Here is a 19,360-nt window from a genome sequence, read left to right as displayed (position 1 = left end):
TGACATAAACATGATTTGATTTGCCTCTGGAAACTGAACGAAAAAAGTATTTAAACTGAGTTTAGAAAGCATGTTCTAGCCTACACAGAAAACTAAGCTAGAACATGGTTTCCAAGTTCGTTTTAAACATAATCTGGCTTAATTTACACTGTCTGGCCAAATTCATAGAATCATAGGACTGGAAGGGACCTCGAGAGATCATCTACTCCAGTCCCCTGCACTCGTGGCAGGACATAGTATTATCTAGACCATCCCTAATTATATTAGCCTGAAATATTGCTTTCAACTGGTTCAGCAACAGGTTCAATTTGACCCTGTGTCTTGATCTATATTGTTCTTTTACTTGTTCTTCTGCTTGTTTAAAATGAAGAGTGGCTTTATGTGTTTGGTAGGAATGGTAAACAGTAACACCCCACTCAGCAGTCCTTTTGCCTCAGTTAGCATTGTTACCGTTTTATTTATTTTGATTGTGTAAACCCCAAAAAGCATACTGCATGCTTTCCAAACACAGAGAATAACACAGTCTGTTTCCTGAAGAGCTTACAATACAAAAGGTGTCAGAAAAGGACACCACAGATAATGCAAGCAAAGTGGATAGACACGTCTTATTTGTTTGTTTGTTTGTTTCATAAATATAGGGATAGTTTATATGTAAAATGGGGCTAATAATGCTTCCCTACAACAAAGGGGTTTTGTAAAGTTTCTTGAGATCATTGGATCGGAGATGAGAAATGCGAAGTATCATTACTATATTTCCTCTTCCTGCCTGGGAGCATCATTTGGTTGACCCTGTACTAAATAACCATTAGTTTGACCAACTGTTCTTAAATTTAGGGGTCATTCCAGAGATTCCTTATCTCACCTCTGCCGAGAAATTGTCTAGAGACGATTCTGATAACATGAGGGCTCGTTTTGACACTGTATTCTCTCTGCAAAGAATCTCAACAGAGACAAAGAGTGCTCTAGTGACTGCTTTGTGAGCTATTCCATCATGGCTAGTGTGGTCATGTGCATCTCTTCTGCAGCCCAAGAACACGCTAGAATACCTGCAATTCAGAATGTCTTTCCAAGCACCCCAAAACAAAGTGGATCTTTCCATCTGGGCTGGTTGAATGGCCTGTTTTTCATATTTTCCCAGTGGAACCAGATCTTGCTTCCTGGATCAAGACAGTGCATGGCTGTAGGAAGAATTTACCTTTCATTGTGGAGAAAGTGATTTTTAATGTTCCACTGGTCTGAAAAAAAAAAATAGCCTTTGAATTTGCACCAAAACCAGTGATTGAAAATCTTGGAATTTCTGAGTTATTCTGACAGCCCTTATTTAGCTCTGTTGAGCTGTATTGCGGAAGTGTTTATACACATTTGATGCACGTGGTATGGAGCTCAATGGTACATGTTTTCAAGGCTTGCTTTGAAAGTGAGAGATCATTTATTTAATAGACAGCATTAAATAATGAGTTTCCGATGAAGTCAGTTAGGTGTTAAACACTTTTCTTGTGAACCATTTACTTATGTAATTATCTCTCATTTACATTATAATACATGCATCTCCAGGGAACTTAGCCAATCATAAAATGCAATTAATTTTGAACTGTGGTTCAGAAACAACCTACACTCCAGAGACTGAACTCCCTAGTCAGCATATGCATTTATAAACTTCCCTGCTAAGCTAAAGCTGTTTAAATTCCTCTCCTCTCCATCTGTTCCATTCTTTATTTTAAAATAATATCCGTGCTCATACACAAGCAAGCTTACATCTAGAAGGCAGGGGTCCTGTGGCCCAGTACTGCGAGGTGCTCAGCTCCCTCAACTCTCATTAATTTCAGTGGAAGTTGAGAGGGTTCAGCACTTTTCAGAAAGGTCACCTCAGGAACACCCAATCAAAAAGGGACCCTGGTGACTCCGGTCAGCACTGCTGACCGGGCCGTTAAAAGTCCAGTTGCCGCAGGGCTGGCAGGCTCCTTACCTGACTCCGCGGGCTCCCGGAAGTGGCCAGCATGTCCCTCCAGCTCCTAGGTATAGGGACGGCCACAGGGGCTCAGCACGCTGCCCTTGTCCCAAGCGCTGGCTCTGCAGCTCCCATTGGCCAGGAACCACGGCCAGTGGGAGCTGCAGGGGCGGCGCCTGAGGACAGGGGCAGTGCGCGGCACCCCCGTGGTGGCCCTTCTGCCTAGGAGCCAGAGGGACGTGATGCCGCTTCCCAGGAGTTGCCTGGAGCCTGTCCCCTGAGGTCCCTCCTGGATCCTGCACCCCAACCCCCTGCCCCAGCCCTGAGCTCCCTCCCACACCCAAACTCCCTCCTGAGCCCATACCCCCTGCCCCAGTCCTGAGCCCCCTCCTGCACTCCAATCCCCTTGGCCCCAGCCCAGAGCCCTCTCCTGCACCCCAAACCCCTCATCCTTGGCCCCACCCCAGAGCCCACACCCCCAGCCGGAGCCCTCACCCCCTACTGTACCCCAACCCTCTGCCCCAACCCGGTGAAAATGAGCGAGTGAGGGTGGGGGAGAGCAAGTGACGGGGGGGTGGGGGGGTGGAGTGAGCGGGGGCAGGGCCTCGGGGGCAGGGCAAGGGTGTTCGATTTTCTGCTATTAGAAAGTTGGCAACCCTATTGCTGACTGTCACAGGCTTGTAGTCTGATATTGGACGTATTACCTAGCCTCTCTGCTGCAGTTTCCTAATCTTTAAATTGAGGATAATATTATTTCACCATTGTGAAGCACTTGGAGATCTGTGGATGAAAAGGGCTATGTGCTGCTATGTATTACTGGGAAAAGCATTCTAGGTATTGGCATTTAAGTGATCATGTTACTTCTCAAATTCTCATAACTAGCATAATTGGTTTTCCCAACCCAGATGAGCAGGCATCAGTGGATAGTCATTTTTCCCTAAGGCTCATTAGCATGGTACAGCAACTGGGCTTGATAAGCTAAAACTTACATGTTTGATAAGGGTCAGCCCTTTACAAAGAGTGCTTGTTCCTACGATGGCGTGAAATTGTGCTAGGAATAGCTGTGTTAGAAAACCTTTCAAGCATGGCGCAGCCTTTCTAGGCAATTGTTTTTCAACACAGTTGTCACGAACCTGGTTGAGGCATGGATCTCTTCTCAGAGGAGCAGACCTTTTTAAAAACAAAACAACCGTAGTCCATAGCACAGTTTCTGAAAATGCTTTTGACTTGCTTTATAACTATATGGGGTCTATACTTATAACTCTGTTCGGTGTTACAGCCACACTAGCTTGCAAGGGTGTATAAAAATGGGTTTGGACATGATAGAAAGCCCTAGAGCCCAATTTTCAGAAGTATTGAGCACCCACTCTAATAGAAGGCAATGGAATATGTGGGTGCTCAGCACCTCTGAAAATCAGGTCTTAAATGTGTATAGGGCCAAAAGATTTGGAAGTGAATGGTTGGGAAAGCCTTTCACCTTTCTCAGTTGCAAAATTATCCTGTAGAAAACTCCTTGCCAGCAAGATTCTGGCCTCTGAAAATGAAAAGGCTTGGAATATGTTATGCATTTCTGAGGCCTCGTCCTTGATGTGGAAAAGGCTATTTTTGAAATGTGTTAGCCACCATATTTTAATGATTTTAAAAACACACGCTTCTCCTTGTACAGACACAGCCTGAGATTATTTTCTTCATCTTCAAGCATGGGGTGCATTTCTGTTTATTTAAAATCAACATTAAAAAGACAATAATAATGTAAGAGGGGAGTGAGCCCTTGACAAAGTTCAATACTTTTTTATTTTCCTGCCTTATAGTGTATATGTGAATAAACCTCACAATCAATAATTGTTAGATACCTGAATGAGACCTAATGTAGACACTTTCCTGTGAAGCATGTGGTGCTGGCCACTGTCAGAGACAGGATATTGGGACAGACGTCCCTTGAGCCTGACCCAATAGGGCAATTCTTATGTTCCTAATAAATTTAGCACAACTACTGAGTTTCGACTAATGTGGTATTTTGAAATAACCTGTATCCAGATCCCAGTCAGATCACTGTGTCAAAGTAAATCATTTTTTAATCCTCTGCTGCCTGTTTTTGAGATTCAGTTGTTGCTATGTCACCAACAGAGGCTCAGTTCCAGATCCAGTTTACAGATCCAGACTAACATGGCTACCCCTTTGAGATTTTAAAGGGACACTGTTAGGTTGTTTTGGCCTTAAAAATATGTAGGTCTTAAAAGGAAGAAAAATCCAACAAAATAGTCCTTAAAACTCCTGTAAAAAATAATGTTTATGCTGTTTTCAAAAAAATAATTTAAATATCATCTGGGTTTTTTACAGTCCAAATACTGCAACATTTTCTTAGCAAGGGTTTGATCCTGCTAAATGCGGAGCAGTCGTGTGATGCTGAGTGCCTTCAACTCCATTAGACTTCAAAGTGAGGCTGCTCGGTAGAGTTACCAATTTTGGTTGGACGTATTCCTGGAGGTTTCATCACATGACATAATCTTTAGTTAAAGATTAATCTTTAATTCCTGGAGACTGCAGAACAATCCTGGAGGATTGGCAACCCTAGTGCTCAGCAGCTACCAGGATTGAGTCCTTAATGCAAAAGACCCAGATAGTGAAACTGACTAGTTTTATTTTCACTGTCCAAGCTTTAGGAAAAGCAAAAAGTAACCAGTCAGGACAAATGGAGAAAAATATATCTGTTTTTAAAAATTCTTCCAGCTGTAATAATCTGAGGCATTAAACCTGTCTTTACGGTGTTTTTATTTAATGTGATTTTTAACCTGACTGTATCTCTTTAAGGGAAGAAAAATCTCTTCCCACTCACACCTTTCAGAGTTAGGGATGGAATTAGATAGATCTGTATCTAAAAATACTGCTTGCTTACTAAATATTTAACTAGCTCACTAAGCATTCAGACAGCCCTCTTTTAAATGGTACTTAAAAATATGATAGGAAATTCTTTGTTGATTGCGGCTGCTTTTAGCGCTGATGTTTGAATTCCAAGTTTGAGTTGAGCGGCCTGGAAACTAATGTCTCCCTGCTACAGAAAACCAGCAGCTTCCAATCTGTTACTGAGAATTAAAATGGGGGAGGGTGTGGGAAACACAGCATGCATCCCTGTAATGGATGCTGTGTAGTTTGGCATGGGCTCTGCAGAGTGAGTTGACTTGGGCTCTGACCAGTCTCCTTGTTCTAATCTCCTTCTCCTTGATTTCTGCCTACAGTTACCTGAAGGAATTCCGCACTGAGCAGTGCCCCCTTTTTGTGCAGCACAAATGCACTCAGCACCGGCCCTATACTTGCTTCCATTGGCACTTTGTCAACCAGCGTCGTCGCAGATCTATCCGCCGTCGGGATGGCACCTTTAACTACAGCCCTGACATTTACTGTACCAAATATGATGAGACCACAGGAATCTGCCCAGAAGGAGATGAGTAAGTAAAGTCTGCTCATTCCTGCTTTCTGCCAGTCAGCTCTTGGGATCAGTCCAGGTGTTGATTCCAACCAGTGTTTATAGAGACAAGATGCTTCAGCAAATCTTTTTAAATTTAAGATCATACAGAGTAACATAAGAACAGATGTAAAAGCTGCAGGAGCAACCTCTGTATTTCAACCCTAAAGCAGAGGTACTACTTCTAGGACTGAGAGAGAAGTTCAGTCTCCATTACCTGTTCAATCCTTGCATCTTCAGCAGAGTTTTGAGGAGAACTGGACTGAGAATGGCCACCATGCAAACATCAAACTAGCTCACGTCACTATCAGCTTGAGCTGGAATTGAACTGGTGAAAAGCTCTGTGTCCTCTTACCTGTGCCCTGAACCATCCAGCCTCAACTTTTAAAATTATATAATTTAATTACCCTTTACTGATGCCTAGTGACCATTAATATGTCAGTAGAGCCATGAGAGGTACACAAGGTGGTGAAACACTGTAGAATGCCATGTTTTTCCTCATCAATTGTTTGGTAGGTTCTACTGGAATAGAGAGATACTTTAGAAGATTTTTGCTGCGGTGTGCTAAGGCAGGCATCAGCCATGCAGGAGTGAACATAGAGAATATAGAGTCAGAGACAAGATAAAGTGTAGAGGAATAATAGCATATCCTGACGGTGGTCAAAATATAGACTGATGCAATTTCAGTTACGTTTCATGGTGGCAATATAAACAAAAAAGGTTAGACATATCTGGAAATTCTGCTAACTGAATAAAGGATAAGGTAGGTGGAAGAGAGTGAAACAATCCACCAGACCTGTGGTGTCAGTTTCTATTCAGATTCTCTCTCATTAGTGGGGTGCTGGATGGGCAGGTAATAGGATTGGAGCCTTTGACCTCCAGATCACTGTTCATATTTGGCCCAGGTTAGTAGTGAATGAAACCATCTTACTGCTGTTGGTTGGTCCGTATCTTTGGATAGGTCCCACAAGTACATCAATTTCACTTATTTTTCTGGTTCTTTTACATTTCTTAGTGACAGGTTTGTGGATTTTTTCCCCACTCAGGGTATGACTAAGATGTAGTAGAAAGAAAAAAATAAAGTGTCAGCTAAAATGATAGTGTTCTGTATTTCCTCCCTTGACCCATGCTCTCCTGTGAGGGGTCTGTCTAGCTATAGATGGACTGGCTCAGCCCATGGGGCCTGTAGCAGTACATTGGCAGGAAACGGTGACGGCTAGGAACCTAAATGAAAGGAGAGCTGCAAAGGAAATGTGTGTGCTGTGTGATGTCCCTCATTCATTGCTAATACACCAGTAAAGCCGTGAGAGTGTTCTTGCTCTTTTCCGGATCCCTGACACTCATTGGTCTATAGCAGTGGTTCCCAAACTGGGGTTTGTGAACCCCTGGGGGTTCGCGAAATGTTACAGGGGGTTCTCGGGGAAAAATTCCCTAATGGCAGAAAGAGCTGTCCCTAGGGACCCCGGGCAGCCCGGGGCCAGCAGCCCGGAGCCCCTGGACTTCCAAGAGCTAAGCAGATCAAAGCAAGCATATCTATCACACTGAGGAGATTTAAACTTCAAAAGTCCTTATAAGAAATGGAAAGGGGGGTGGATATTTTTTGCTGTTTTTAAAATTAAATAGGCAGCTAGTATTGTTTTTAAAATTATTATGAAGAACAAGTTTAAGTTTTGTTGTAACGTGCGTTGTTTGCCTGGACTGCTCAAGACCTCAGCGCTTGTGTAGGAGGAACTCTTTGAGTTGGCTTCTTAAATACCTTCATTCTTCTACATCTGATACTCCTTGATGAAACATAGGAGCCTTGTCTTATAACAGGCTTATTCAAAGTGATGCAAGCTACGAAAGTGAGATCTTGCCGTTTTCATAATGTAATAAAAATACTGTAATGATAAATAATAATAATAAATAGTGTGTAATAAACATGTCATAAAACAAATTTTATATTTCCAAGATCACTGCTTTTATAATTTATACTCAGGTAAAGGAGAAAATCCCTGGAAATATTCATTTTTAGGAGGGGGTTCGCGAGACTTAACATTTTAGTGAAAGGGGTTCACAGGTTATTAAAGTTTGGGAAACACTGGTCTATAGAATAATGAGCCTCTGAAGGCTTAAGGATCCAGTTGTTTGTCTGTGAGAGAAGCTGTTATCTAATATGCAGTGGCAGATTTAGGATTTAAAGAATGCTGTGAGGCATGATAAAAGAGAGGGGCAGGGTAAAATTGACAACAACAGCAGTCTTCATCATCAGCATGTCCTTTCATACCGGTGAGTCCACCCTGGCAACAAGAGCGTGACCAGAATTTGGCTCTCTTCCCCTATGCCTCAGGTGTCCATTCTTGCATAGAACTACTGGTGACACAGAGAGGAGATATCATCTGCGCTACTACAAAACTGGAATCTGCATCCATGAGACTGACTCCAAAGGAAATTGCACAAAGAACGGCCTCCACTGCGCCTTTGCTCATGGGCCTCATGACCTACGTTCTCCTGTTTACGACATCAGGTAGCAGAGGATGGAGTTTCACATTGGGGCTGTGCATGGAGGGGTGATCACTGGACCTGAACGGAAGGTCAGCTGATCAAAGAATATACACAAATGTAACAAAATACTGCTAAGTATCAGAGTGATAGCAATATTTCCCTCCCTAGCAAGGCAAAACACAAAAACCTCTTCAAAGGGGTTCCCCCAAAAAGGGGGAAGCACGAGGCTAGTGGCACCCTGCCTGAGAACCCTGCAGGGGGTTCAAACTTCTGAGGCTGAAATTCCCAGGGAATGAACTGCCGGTGTTTGATCACTTGTTTCTATGTATGTTATGGCAAAAGCCAGTGGACATCACGAACATACAACTACTTCGAAGTGCTGTAGCAATTGCTGTCTGACAAAATTGTTAGACACACGTATCTGTCTCTTCATCTGCTCTGTCTGCCTATTGTTCATTTAACTCTATTCCCGAAGGGAGCTTCAGGCTATGGAGGCTTTGCAGAATGGTCAGACCACATCAGAGGGTGGCATAGAGGGTCAATCTGCAGTCGCTGCTAGCCATGCTATGATAGAGAAAATACTCAGTGAGGAGCCAAGGTGGCAAGGTGAGTCCCTTAGGGTCTTGCATGGGGGGCAATCCAGTGTGCTTGGAGTGCCCGCTCCCATCAAGGGCTTTTGCATAGTAAGCAAAACACCTGTCATCTCCAAGTAACCAGTGGGACCTTCCTTCACAGACACAACGTACGTGTTGGGAAACTACAAGACAGAGCAATGCAAGAAACCCCCCCGTCTCTGTCGCCAAGGTTATGCCTGTCCCTACTACCACAACAGCAAAGATAGAAGAAGGAGCCCAAGAAAACACAAATACAGGTACCCTCATCCTGGGTCTTTCATTTTCCAGCTTAGGAGTTCAGGGTGGTCCCCAGCCAAGGACCTTGGATTTGCTTCATATAATATTGTTAACCCTTCCTTAAGGCCTGTTCTGACAGTTCTGCTGTGCTGAAGGACTGGGACTACATGCTAGTCCCAGGCCTGGGAATTTGCCTTATAACTAGGGTCAATAATAAATGCCTATAATAAACAAATAACTGTGTTACCAAATCATGTTACAGCTCTGGTCTACTCATTGTGGACAGAACCTGCATGTGGCTTCTCCATAACAACCATAATGAGTTAAACAAAAAACTCATTTAAAAAATGATGCAGGGTGAAAAAAAACTAAAAGGGGAATTTAGTTCCATTTGTAAACAAAACCACACGCTGCGTGTAGGTCATGTTTTTATGGGCTTAACTGAGAGCAGGTAAACGTTTCAGAGTTATCAGGCCCTCTCATATGTCTGATGATTGAGATTGAAAGGGGTTTGGGGAGATCACCGGTGCTGCCTGCTTTGCACTCCTCATTTGACTGTTAAAGGGTCCTGCAACTTAGTTTAGAGGTGTTTGCATCATTTTCCCGTCTCCTGACTCGTCACCATTAAGGTGTCTTCGTGAACACAGTTTGTCCAGCTTAGTGGCTCTGATTTCCAAGAGCACAAAAGAACTTTTATTACGGCCTCAGGGGGGCTTTTCTTCAGTCCCTCTTAAAAACATCAAAACTGGCTGAAAAACATGGTGGGCAAATCATGAATAGTCTCATTTTCCTCCCAACATTTTGATCACAAAATTTTTTCAATCAGTTCTAAAACCCCGTAAAATCAAAGGAGCATTAACCCATCACCTCCAGGACAAGCATACACACCATGAGAGTCCTCGGGTGACATCCAGGGACTCTTCCTCCTAGCTCCAACAGGAGGCCCCTCCCATCTTTTGGTCCCAGCTTTGTGCCTTATTAACAAGTATTGGAAGAGTTGAGGGCCCCCTACCAGTGCACAGAGAGCATCAGTATCTCTCCTACTTCTGTGCTGCCAGCCATCCTCCCCCAACAACTGATGCGGCTGTCTGCTCAGTCCCTGCTGCTGCTGCTGCTATGTGCCTCCCCTGCAGTTTATTGAGGGATTGGATAAGACCATATAGAACAGGGGGAGTGGGGCACATCAAGAGTGCAGACCGGGGAAACAGAAAAGGTTCCCAGCAGAAAGAAAGGGAACAGGCCTGCATTTTCACTGGTGACCCCACACAGCCAGTCTTCTACAGGGCCACAATGTAACCCTGGAAACTGACCAGCCTACAGGGCTATGTGTTTTGGGATTAGTCAATTAACTTATTAACATTATATGAAGACCCAGTTCTGAAACAGAAAACAGATCCAGTATCTTTGACACTATCATATCACCTACTAATACAGTTAAACTATTTTGGTTCAAGTCAGCATTTAGTCTCAGATGGTGAAAAAAAATCTCTTTAATTGGGCAGTCTTTACAAGTGATAGAAGCTGCAGAGGTAGCAGGGAGGAAGCTGCATAGGCACCAAGAAGTGAGTGCAGGAGAAGAAGCTGGGAGAGCAGAGTGTGTACAATAGAGGGGAGCAGTAGAGCCTGGCTTCCAGTTTGGGATGTTGGGGTGCCAGGAGGTAGGGCTGAGAGTGGCCAATACATGTTTGTGTTTGATGCATTCCACTACCCCTTCTTTATACAGATCTTCACCATGCCCCAGTGTGAAACATGGAGACGAGTGGGGAGACCCCAGTAAGTGTGAGAATGGGGACACATGCCAGTACTGCCACACTCGCACAGAGCAGCAGTTTCACCCAGAGGTATGGTAACCCGACCTTCCCATTTGACATCTTGCTATTTGAGAGGGAGAATTCCAGGATTACAGGTGTTGATAGGCAGCAAGGGCCCAGCAAACAGGCAGGGAATGATGATCTGCTTGCAACATGGTCCTTGAGTGCAGAAACAGCACATTTGAGGTGAGCTTGGACCACAGCTACTTGACAAGGGTCCCTTGGGGGGAAGGTAAAGAAGGAGAGGAAAAGAGTATGTGTGAGGGAGAAAGAGAGGGTAAGCGTGTAGTGTGTATGTGTGTATTGTAGATGTGTTGAATGGGTACACAGGTGAACTAATAAGGTTTATCTACTATGAAAGTGATTTGTAATTGACAGTTGTCAATAACAGGTCCCCATGAACCAGTTCTGAAAATGGCTTAACTGCTAGTGCAGACTGGCCCAAAGCTTTTCCAGAAGAATTACAGAAAGCATGTCGCAGTCACACTTCACATTATGGTGTTGAAAGTGGTTTTGTCTGGCCTACACTAGCAATGTCATTTTCCCCATCAGAGGAAGGAAGGACCCATTTCTGACAACCATTGTCAGTTATTGATCATTTTCTTACTAAACGGGATCAGTTTTCTAGCCTGTCATTTATCAGTTATTCCCCTAACACTATAATTTACTATTGTTCCACACCCAGAGCTCCAACTGAAGTCATTGGGGACTGATGGCAACTGCTAACCCTTAGGTGACCTTAGCTGTGATGGGACAATTATTGACGTTACCAGAACTCCAGTGGCTTTTCTTTCTTTAAAGCAAAGCATTGAAGTGGATACTCTGACATCTTTGTTTGTGTCTGTGACTCTAGTCTGTGTTTCTGTCTCACTATTGAATCTATTTTAGGTATTCCTCTGCCTGAGTCACTACGCTCAGTCTTTTCTTACTATGTCTCTGTGTGTTTTGTTTTGTTTTTTTCGTCTCAGATCTACAAATCCACCAAGTGCAACGACATGCAGCAGTCTGGCAGCTGTCCTCGGGGACCCTTCTGTGCCTTTGCACATGTAGAACGTATGTTGGCTTCTTCTCTCATCTTTCAGTGAGGCTTTAGCCATAAATGTCTTTAGTTTGGTGCTCCAGGCCAGGGTAGATAGGACCACAAAGGGGAGAGCTTTCTTTGGTAGTTCATTTAAAGTCATGATGCCAATAGGAGGTGTGAGCACAGCTGAAGGCAATAGATGTTTTGTAGGGCTACAACCATAGTTACTCATTGCCTTCACTTTTGAAACATCTTTCCCTCTCTTATATCTCACTAGCTCAGCTCTCTATATCCTCAGAATTATAAGGACTATAGTATAGAGAGAGCACTGCCTTTCTTCTTCATATGGTTAAACTGGGACACAGTCAAGTTCAAAGCATATGAGTTCTTAAAAATCTTAGAATGTAATTTCTAACATGAGATTATTAACATTTAAAAATCAAATTTATTTTTACCATTTGTGTTTTTAATTTACATCTTGTATCTTAACTGAGATTAGACAACAAAAATAGGTTTGTTTCTAGTCTAGTTTTGCCTCCTATAATTGGCAGCCAGGATCACCTGAGTTCTAATCCCAACTCCAACACTGACTCCCTGACTCTGCAGTTTTGGACAAGTCATAGTCTTTAAAGCCAAAAGGGACCATCATGATCATTTAGAGTGGCCTTCTGCACACTTCAGCTTTCTGTGCATGTTTCTCCACGTATTAAGTAATGATCGTATTTTAGTGTGAGGATTAATTAATGGTTGGTAATATGCTTTGAAGATGAAAAGTGCTATATAAATACTAAGGAATGTTATTAGGCAGGTTCTCTTGCTAATTCTCTTATACAGTATTAAATGATGCTCCAACATTTGAGTCACAAATACTGCACAAGATTATTTAAATCCAGATAAGAGCTGTTTTTATTAATATTTTTTTTAAACGGCACTAGTAAATTTTTTTAACTGTTTTCTAGAAAACCTCTATACCTCCTGACAATGCCCCTTTAAAAGAGAGCAGAGAGTCTGTTGTTGGCTTGTTCTTCATATTTCTCTGGATGTAATAGAGCTAGTTACAAATGTCTGTCTGAATTTGGGACTTCCATACTGGAAGCCACTTTCATGCATAACAGATAGAAAACTTGAATTCTGGTCCCTTTTAGTTTCTTTGTCATAATTCTGGTTGATAAATTTGGTTATTACAGTCGATACTTGCATTTATAAACGAGGGCTAGCTCTTTCACATCCCATTGTTCCTATTGGATTCTGCACTCAAGTTGTAATGCTGAATTTAGGTAGTCGGAGCAGAGTGGTTGTGAGCCAGTAGAAATGGGCTCTAATCCTTGCTCTGAGACTGATTCACTGCATGACCTTGAGCAAATCTCTTTGTGCCTTGATTTGCCCATTTAAAAGTGAAAATAATAATTTCTGTCTTGACAGAAGTGTAATGAGGCTTAATTCATTACTATATGTGAAGTGCTTTGAGATCCACAGGTGGAAGCCCCCATAAAAAGGAAAATAAGATCATATCCAAGAACATCTAAATCTCTTGGAAATCATCCTGATGAATTTCACGAGTGATAGCCATTTGTTGCTGAGGGCTGTATAATGTTTTAAATCAATGCAGTGAAAGCCTGCACTATTTTCCTGGGTATTTTTGATGTTTAAAGGGAAGGGTGCAGTTCCATAGCCTTGTACACACATTACCATTTTCTGTAATGGTTGGTGTTGAGGACTTACGGAAATGTATCTATCTCCCTTAGCTAATCATAACAAATCAATCACCTGTGTGCATAGCATGGATAAAACCCCTAGTTAGTTCAGGATATCCTGAATGTGTAGCATGTAATTCGCTTAGTAAAAATACTGTTGGAGGAAGAGGTATTACTGAGCTAGAGGCCAGCAGATTGCAGAACTGGAGAAAGAGTAATAATATAAGATGAGAAATGCCCATTTTGCCTGATAGGATTTCTTGTTGCTTCTATACTGATTAAAAATAAGCATCCCTGAAACATTCCCTGTGGAGAACTAGCAGCAGGAGATGTGTGTAGCTGCTGTTCTTCCCAAGCATCTTGTGATCCTTGGCCATTCATGTAGCTTTGAGTGATATTGCATGCCCTTTTATTTCTCGCAGAGCCTCCACTCAATGAAGATTTACAGCCATCCTCAGCTGTATCCAGCCCAACGCAAACAGGCCCTGTGATGTATATGCCATCAGCTGCTGGTGATTCTGTTCCAGTGAGCCCTTCCAGTCCACATGCCCCGGACCTTAGCAATGTATGTGACCCTGCTGGGAAGCATTTGTCCACATGTTATGAACCTGCATTTCCCTGACCTATTGTACCACTGTCTTCCAGAGGAGGAACATTTCCCAAAGGATTTGAATTTTGTTGGCTCTCAGCTCAGTACTTCCCTCAGAGAGCTTATTTGGGGAGGGACATAGGTTTCAGCCTTACTCATAGAAACCCACTCCATGCCTATAGCACTTCTCTGCTTTTCATTCTCTGAAAAGTTTCCTTTTTAGCTCTGGGTTAAGGTATTTTTCAGGAAAGTGGAGAGTGCATTGCAGCAGTGCATCCAGCCTAACTCCTTTCTGCTTGGAGAAAAATGTAGGGCTTCTGTTTCCATGTACAAGCCATGAGCCAGTATAATCCCGAGTACGAAACTGCAGTTTAGTTTGCTTATGCATGAAATCTCAAAGAGGTTTAGCCTGTGCACAGTGTGTCTTGCATTATAGAATATTTGTGATTTACCGAGGGGTGGCCAAGCCCTGCTACATTTACTGGTTTATACAGTGCCCCAAAGTGTGCTATGTACATTAGCTGTACATACAAGACAAGAGGTCTCTGGCAAGAAAAGCTTACAATCAAAGTAGACAACATACAGACACAGGAGTGAGTGGGGTACAAAGCATCTTCTTTTCTTTCTGATTCCCCCCCCCCCCCGTTTTTTTTATCTTTGCCTATTTGCATTAAGCCACTTTGGAGCTTGCAGCATTCCCAAACTGTTGATGAAGATTTTGAAGAGCTACAATGGCATGGTCTTAAATCATGATTGCAAATTCTAAACTGGTTTAGATGAGTTGAACTCATTTATTTTCTCTTAGTAAATAACACTGTGGAATAAAGTACAAACATTCTTTTATTTTCTGTGAAAGTGCCATCTGAATGCTGGGCAAGCCACAGGGAAACTGAATGTCTGGTCCATCTGATGATCACTGAGGTCTATTCTCTTTCTGGAGCTCTTCAGTCTTTAAAATTGAACCCTTCCTCATCCATGAATACATACCAGAAAAAGGAAACACATGTCTTTTTGTCATTTCCTCAGTCATCCGGGCACCTGCATGTAGTCTGCAAACAAATATAGCTTTGCTGATGATAATTTTACATGAGTAATTAATCAAAGGAAAATACTCAGTGAAGTAACCAACCTCACTTGGCCTGTTCTGTTTTGTATTTGTACTGTAGGTGTGGAGTAAACCAGGAACTCTGCCAACTAGCCCCACCTCCACCACAGTAAGTAGTGACTGCAGGGGAGGGAAAACAGCAGAGAGTCTGGGTAAAAAATCAAAACATTGTAGGACGCTCCCAGCACTTCCTCTTTGTATCTCCAGCCCTCTCTATGCAGCATTTCAAACTTTGGGATCAACAAGCATGTGCAAACATAGTTCTAAGTTGCAAAAATAATCCCGTTTAAATGCATGATGCATGGTTGTGGCCCAAAGGAGAGAATCTGCTGTGGAGCCTTGTTTTAACACTGGTTGTCGATACTTTGGCCTTGTCTACACTAGGATTTTCAGACTAGCAGGGTGCAGCTCCACTGGTAGATGCTGTAGCATATACGCTGCTCCTGCAGGCTCAGGTGTTTTTATTACTGTCTAACAGGGTTAAAACACTGTTCCTCCTCAAAGTGCAGGCAGGATCCTGACCTGAATCAACCTCTAGCTTAAGGAAAATGAGAAGAGCTTTGATCAGGCCTGTGAACTCCATGAGTTGCATGTAAGGCTGCAGAGGGGTTGAAGTTTCTCTAGAGCCTCAAGTTACAAATCACTGTGCTAAATCCACCACTCCGTTGCTGAGAAATTACAACAAAGAGTCATTATATTTGTGAGATTTGCACACAAACAGTATTTTGTGCTCCCCCTATTGGCTGTCTAGATTTGTCTCTTTGTGCTGACCATCAATAAAGGTAATGCACAAACAAGGAAGTAAGAGAATCAGTGTCCTTAGGAATCATTTGACTCAGCGCTGCTGACTGTTTGAACTCTCCATTTTTATGACCCTTGTGTTTTCTTCTCCCATTAGATTCTTTGTAGGAACAGCAGTCTCGGAAGTCCATCTAATATATGTGGGTCCCCTCCTGGTGCCATTGGGAAACAACACAGCTTGGAGAGCATTGGTTTTCCCACAGACTCAGTAACAGCAGCCAGCAGCTACAAGAAGGCACCAGGGTTTGAGCGGGAGGATCAGGTGGGAGCTGAGTATCTGAAGAGCTTCAAATGCCAGGTAAGAAGGGAGTGTTGGGTGGTGGAGAGCAATTGCCTGACTTAGTTTGGATTGATTCCTCCATCTGTGGAACAAAAGTAACACACTATTGCCACAATGTTTGATTCCCAAATATACTCTTCCACTCCCAACCTCCATCGTCCATTCAATCTCACATCAACTCGTGGGTGTCCTACTGCCATTGCAAACTCAGTCTGTCAAAAATTTAGCTTCTCCCCTTTACTTCAAGTCCCTCTCCACTTCTTTCCTTCTCTATTACCATTGGATAGCAACTTGATGTCATTTATATATCCTCCTTCCATAGCCAGGTTCTCTTCGGATGTAGAATATCCCAGAATTAATCTTTTCCTCTCTCTCTTCACTGCTAAAATCCTTGTTCACATCTTGGTGACCTTGATCACTACACCTTGATCTCTGCTGTTGTCACCTTTCATTCTCTAGTCTGTCTAAAACACCACTGCTAGTCCTCTTCCTCTCCCACTGCTCCAACCATATCATCCTTCTTCTGGAATCTCTTCCCTGGCTTCCACATTAAATTGAGACTCCTTGTTCTTCAAGTAGTGTCCCTGGGAGTGCTACACATCAGGATGTGCATGAGCCTGTACACTCCTGATTGGAGAATTTTATGAGCAGTGTTCATGGGTCTGCACCTGCTCTCTAGATATCCACGTGCTCTGGGTCAAGAATATAAGGCAGGGTTGACCCGCCACCATTCCACTTCTTACTGAACTGTCTGTGACTTGAGATGGAGCATCATGTTTTCCGTTAGCTAGACACACAGCTTGCTGCCTCTCTTCACTTAATTTTTTGGTATTTTATTTTTATGATTACTCATGTAAAATTATTGTCAGGATGATGAAGGCCCACCAGGAAACAGTGGAGGTAGCAGCGGCAGCCATGGTGGTGAAGTTCGCACCAGTAGCCTTTGTCTGTTTTTTTCCATCTGTTCTTCTTTTTGTTCTTTGATACTTTCCCCACAAACTCTTTTTCTTTAAGGACCCAAAAAGGGAGCGATGGGTGGAATAGCCCACTCCTCATTATTTTGTCCACCAATTAGGTTTAATTTCAGACTTACCAGTTTTGGCTTATTAACTTCCGGCTCCACATCTCCTGGTTTTTACAAGCATAATTTCAACACAGTCATTGAATCATCTCAACTCGGCCTTTTTGTTTAGATTAATTCAGTTATTCTGTCTCCCTTTCATACCTTTTCCCATCAACATTTGTTATTAAAGGTTATTTTAACATCTTATGAATTTTTACCTACTTTTTAGAGTTGAGCTCCCAATTTGGGTAAATTTGTAGGCCCATTTGTCACCACACTACTTACTGTCTGACCCTACCATCTTCAACAGTGACTTTTCCTCTAGTACTGACACAGTCACCAGTTTCCCACAAACTTTTTGAGGGTATCGAGAGTAATTTCCCACTGGTACTGACACATCCTCTGGTACCATCTCACCAGCCAATCAAGTATCAGCCTCTGGTACCAATGCAGTTACAGGACCCTTTCCAGATCCCATTTCAGTTCCTTCCAGACCCCCAACTCCCCTGTCCCATCCATCTTCAGGAACCCTTCTCATGAAGCCTCCTAATATAAGATCAAACCTGTTCTACCACACTTTATCTGGAAAGGGTTTTATTCCTGGAACTTCCTGGTCCTGAGGAAAAACAGGAGATGGAGACTAATTCTTGACCTCAGGACTTTGAACATCTTCGTTTGCTCTCAGTGTTTCAGAATGGTAACCCTAGCAGTGATAATTCCCTCTTCCTTCAGAACACTTATGTTCGTATAGCCATGCGCCCCTCACACAGATTTTTTTCTACATTTTCTGGTGGGCAGGGACCACTACCAGTATTGCATTCTACCCTTTGGCCTCTCCACTGCCCCAGGAGTCTTTACCAAAGTCCTCTCAGCCATCACAGCCCATCTTCGCCAGATGGGAATAATCATGTTTCCCTACATGGATGATGGTTCCTGAAAGGTCTCTCATTTCTTGAGATACAGACAGCAATCTCTGTTCCATTCACTGGACCTCCGCCTCAATGTGGAAAAGTCTATCCTCGCACGCACTCAATGGACTTCTTTGGGGCCACTCTGGACTCCTCCACTGCCACAGCATACTTGCCCAAGGACAGATTTGCCACAATGTCCAGCCTCGTTTCAACAATACAACAGAGCCTATAAACCACAGCAAGGGATTTTCTGCAACTTCTGGGCCATATGAAAGCCTATACATTTTAACAAGACCATACTTTTGGTGTCTTCAAGCCTGGATGGGAACCATCTACAACCCCAACAAGCACAGTCTATCCAAGCGTGGATCTGTACCTTGGTGGGTCCTCAATTGGTGAACGGAGCCACAAAAGGTGTATGTGGGGTCAATCTCCTCTGTAGCCCTACTGAAAAACATACCTATCTCAGACATCTGCAGGGCAGCCACCTGGTCTTCAGTGCACGTTTTCCCAGCATTACACTCTTGTGCCTGCTTCCAGAGCCGATGCGACTTTCAGTAATGCTTTCTACAAACGGAATCCACCTCCTCGGCACCCTCCTCTGTGACTGAAGTACTGCTTGGGAATTTCCTGCCATGAAGTACCCATAGGGACACTACTCAAAGAAGAAGGAGAGGTTACTTGCCTTGTACAGTAACTGGAGTTCTTCGAGAAGTGTATCCCTATGGATGCTCCAGTATCTGTCATCCTTCCCCTCTAACTCAGAGTCCTTTCGCTGAGGATTCATGGCTGAGAAGGAAATGGAGTGATGGCGGGTCCATCCCCTTTATATCCTCATACTGGAGCACAAGGATATCTAGGGTGCAGGTGTGGACCCACAGATACTGCCGACAAAAATTTCCCATCAAGAGTTTGCAGGCATGCACACATCCTGATGTGGAGCATCCATAGGGGCACGCATCTCGAAGAACACCAGTTACTGCATGAGGTAAGTAACTTCTCCTTCTCACTTGCCCCACATAATCTCATCCTGACCTAGAACTCAACTGTCATTCCTCTTACTCTTGATGTGCCTCCCAATCCTCTTGCATAATTGCTCCCTTTGTCTCTTTCCATTCTCAGTTTAAAGCCTTAATCATACTGCTCCCTAAGCTTAGAACAATCTCCTGTTTCTTGTCTGCCATGTGCCACCTTTTCCACCTTCAGGTCCAATTCTTCCATTAATTTCCTTCCTTGGTGTTACCAGTAATTTCTCTGCATTTTCCCTTCTGAAATTGATGACTCATCTGGGTCCTGGACAGGGATGGTGGCTTCGTCTTTATTTGTAAAGTGATGTTCT

General features: G+C 43.2%; 1 protein-coding gene across 1 annotated transcript in view; it reads left to right on the top strand.

Moving 5' to 3' along the window:
- The window catches only part of UNK (unk zinc finger), a 55,059-nt gene that overhangs the window by 20,336 nt on the left and 15,363 nt on the right, over window positions 1-19,360 (top strand). The window contains exons 2-9 of the mRNA XM_065415709.1: window positions 5,185-5,394; window positions 7,741-7,917; window positions 8,371-8,501; window positions 8,631-8,766; window positions 10,470-10,587; window positions 11,526-11,610; window positions 13,695-13,837; window positions 15,865-16,065. Of these exons, the coding sequence (XP_065271781.1) occupies window positions 5,185-5,394; window positions 7,741-7,917; window positions 8,371-8,501; window positions 8,631-8,766; window positions 10,470-10,587; window positions 11,526-11,610; window positions 13,695-13,837; window positions 15,865-16,065 (1,201 nt within the window). The remainder of the gene's footprint in view (window positions 1-5,184; window positions 5,395-7,740; window positions 7,918-8,370; window positions 8,502-8,630; window positions 8,767-10,469; window positions 10,588-11,525; window positions 11,611-13,694; window positions 13,838-15,864; window positions 16,066-19,360) is intronic.

This window comes from Emys orbicularis, chromosome 13 (assembly GCF_028017835.1).
Source record: "Emys orbicularis isolate rEmyOrb1 chromosome 13, rEmyOrb1.hap1, whole genome shotgun sequence".
Classification (NCBI taxonomy): domain Eukaryota; kingdom Metazoa; phylum Chordata; order Testudines; family Emydidae; genus Emys; species Emys orbicularis.
The sequence above is the reverse complement of the archived record's forward strand: the minus strand, read 5'-3'. Positions and strand labels throughout refer to the sequence as shown.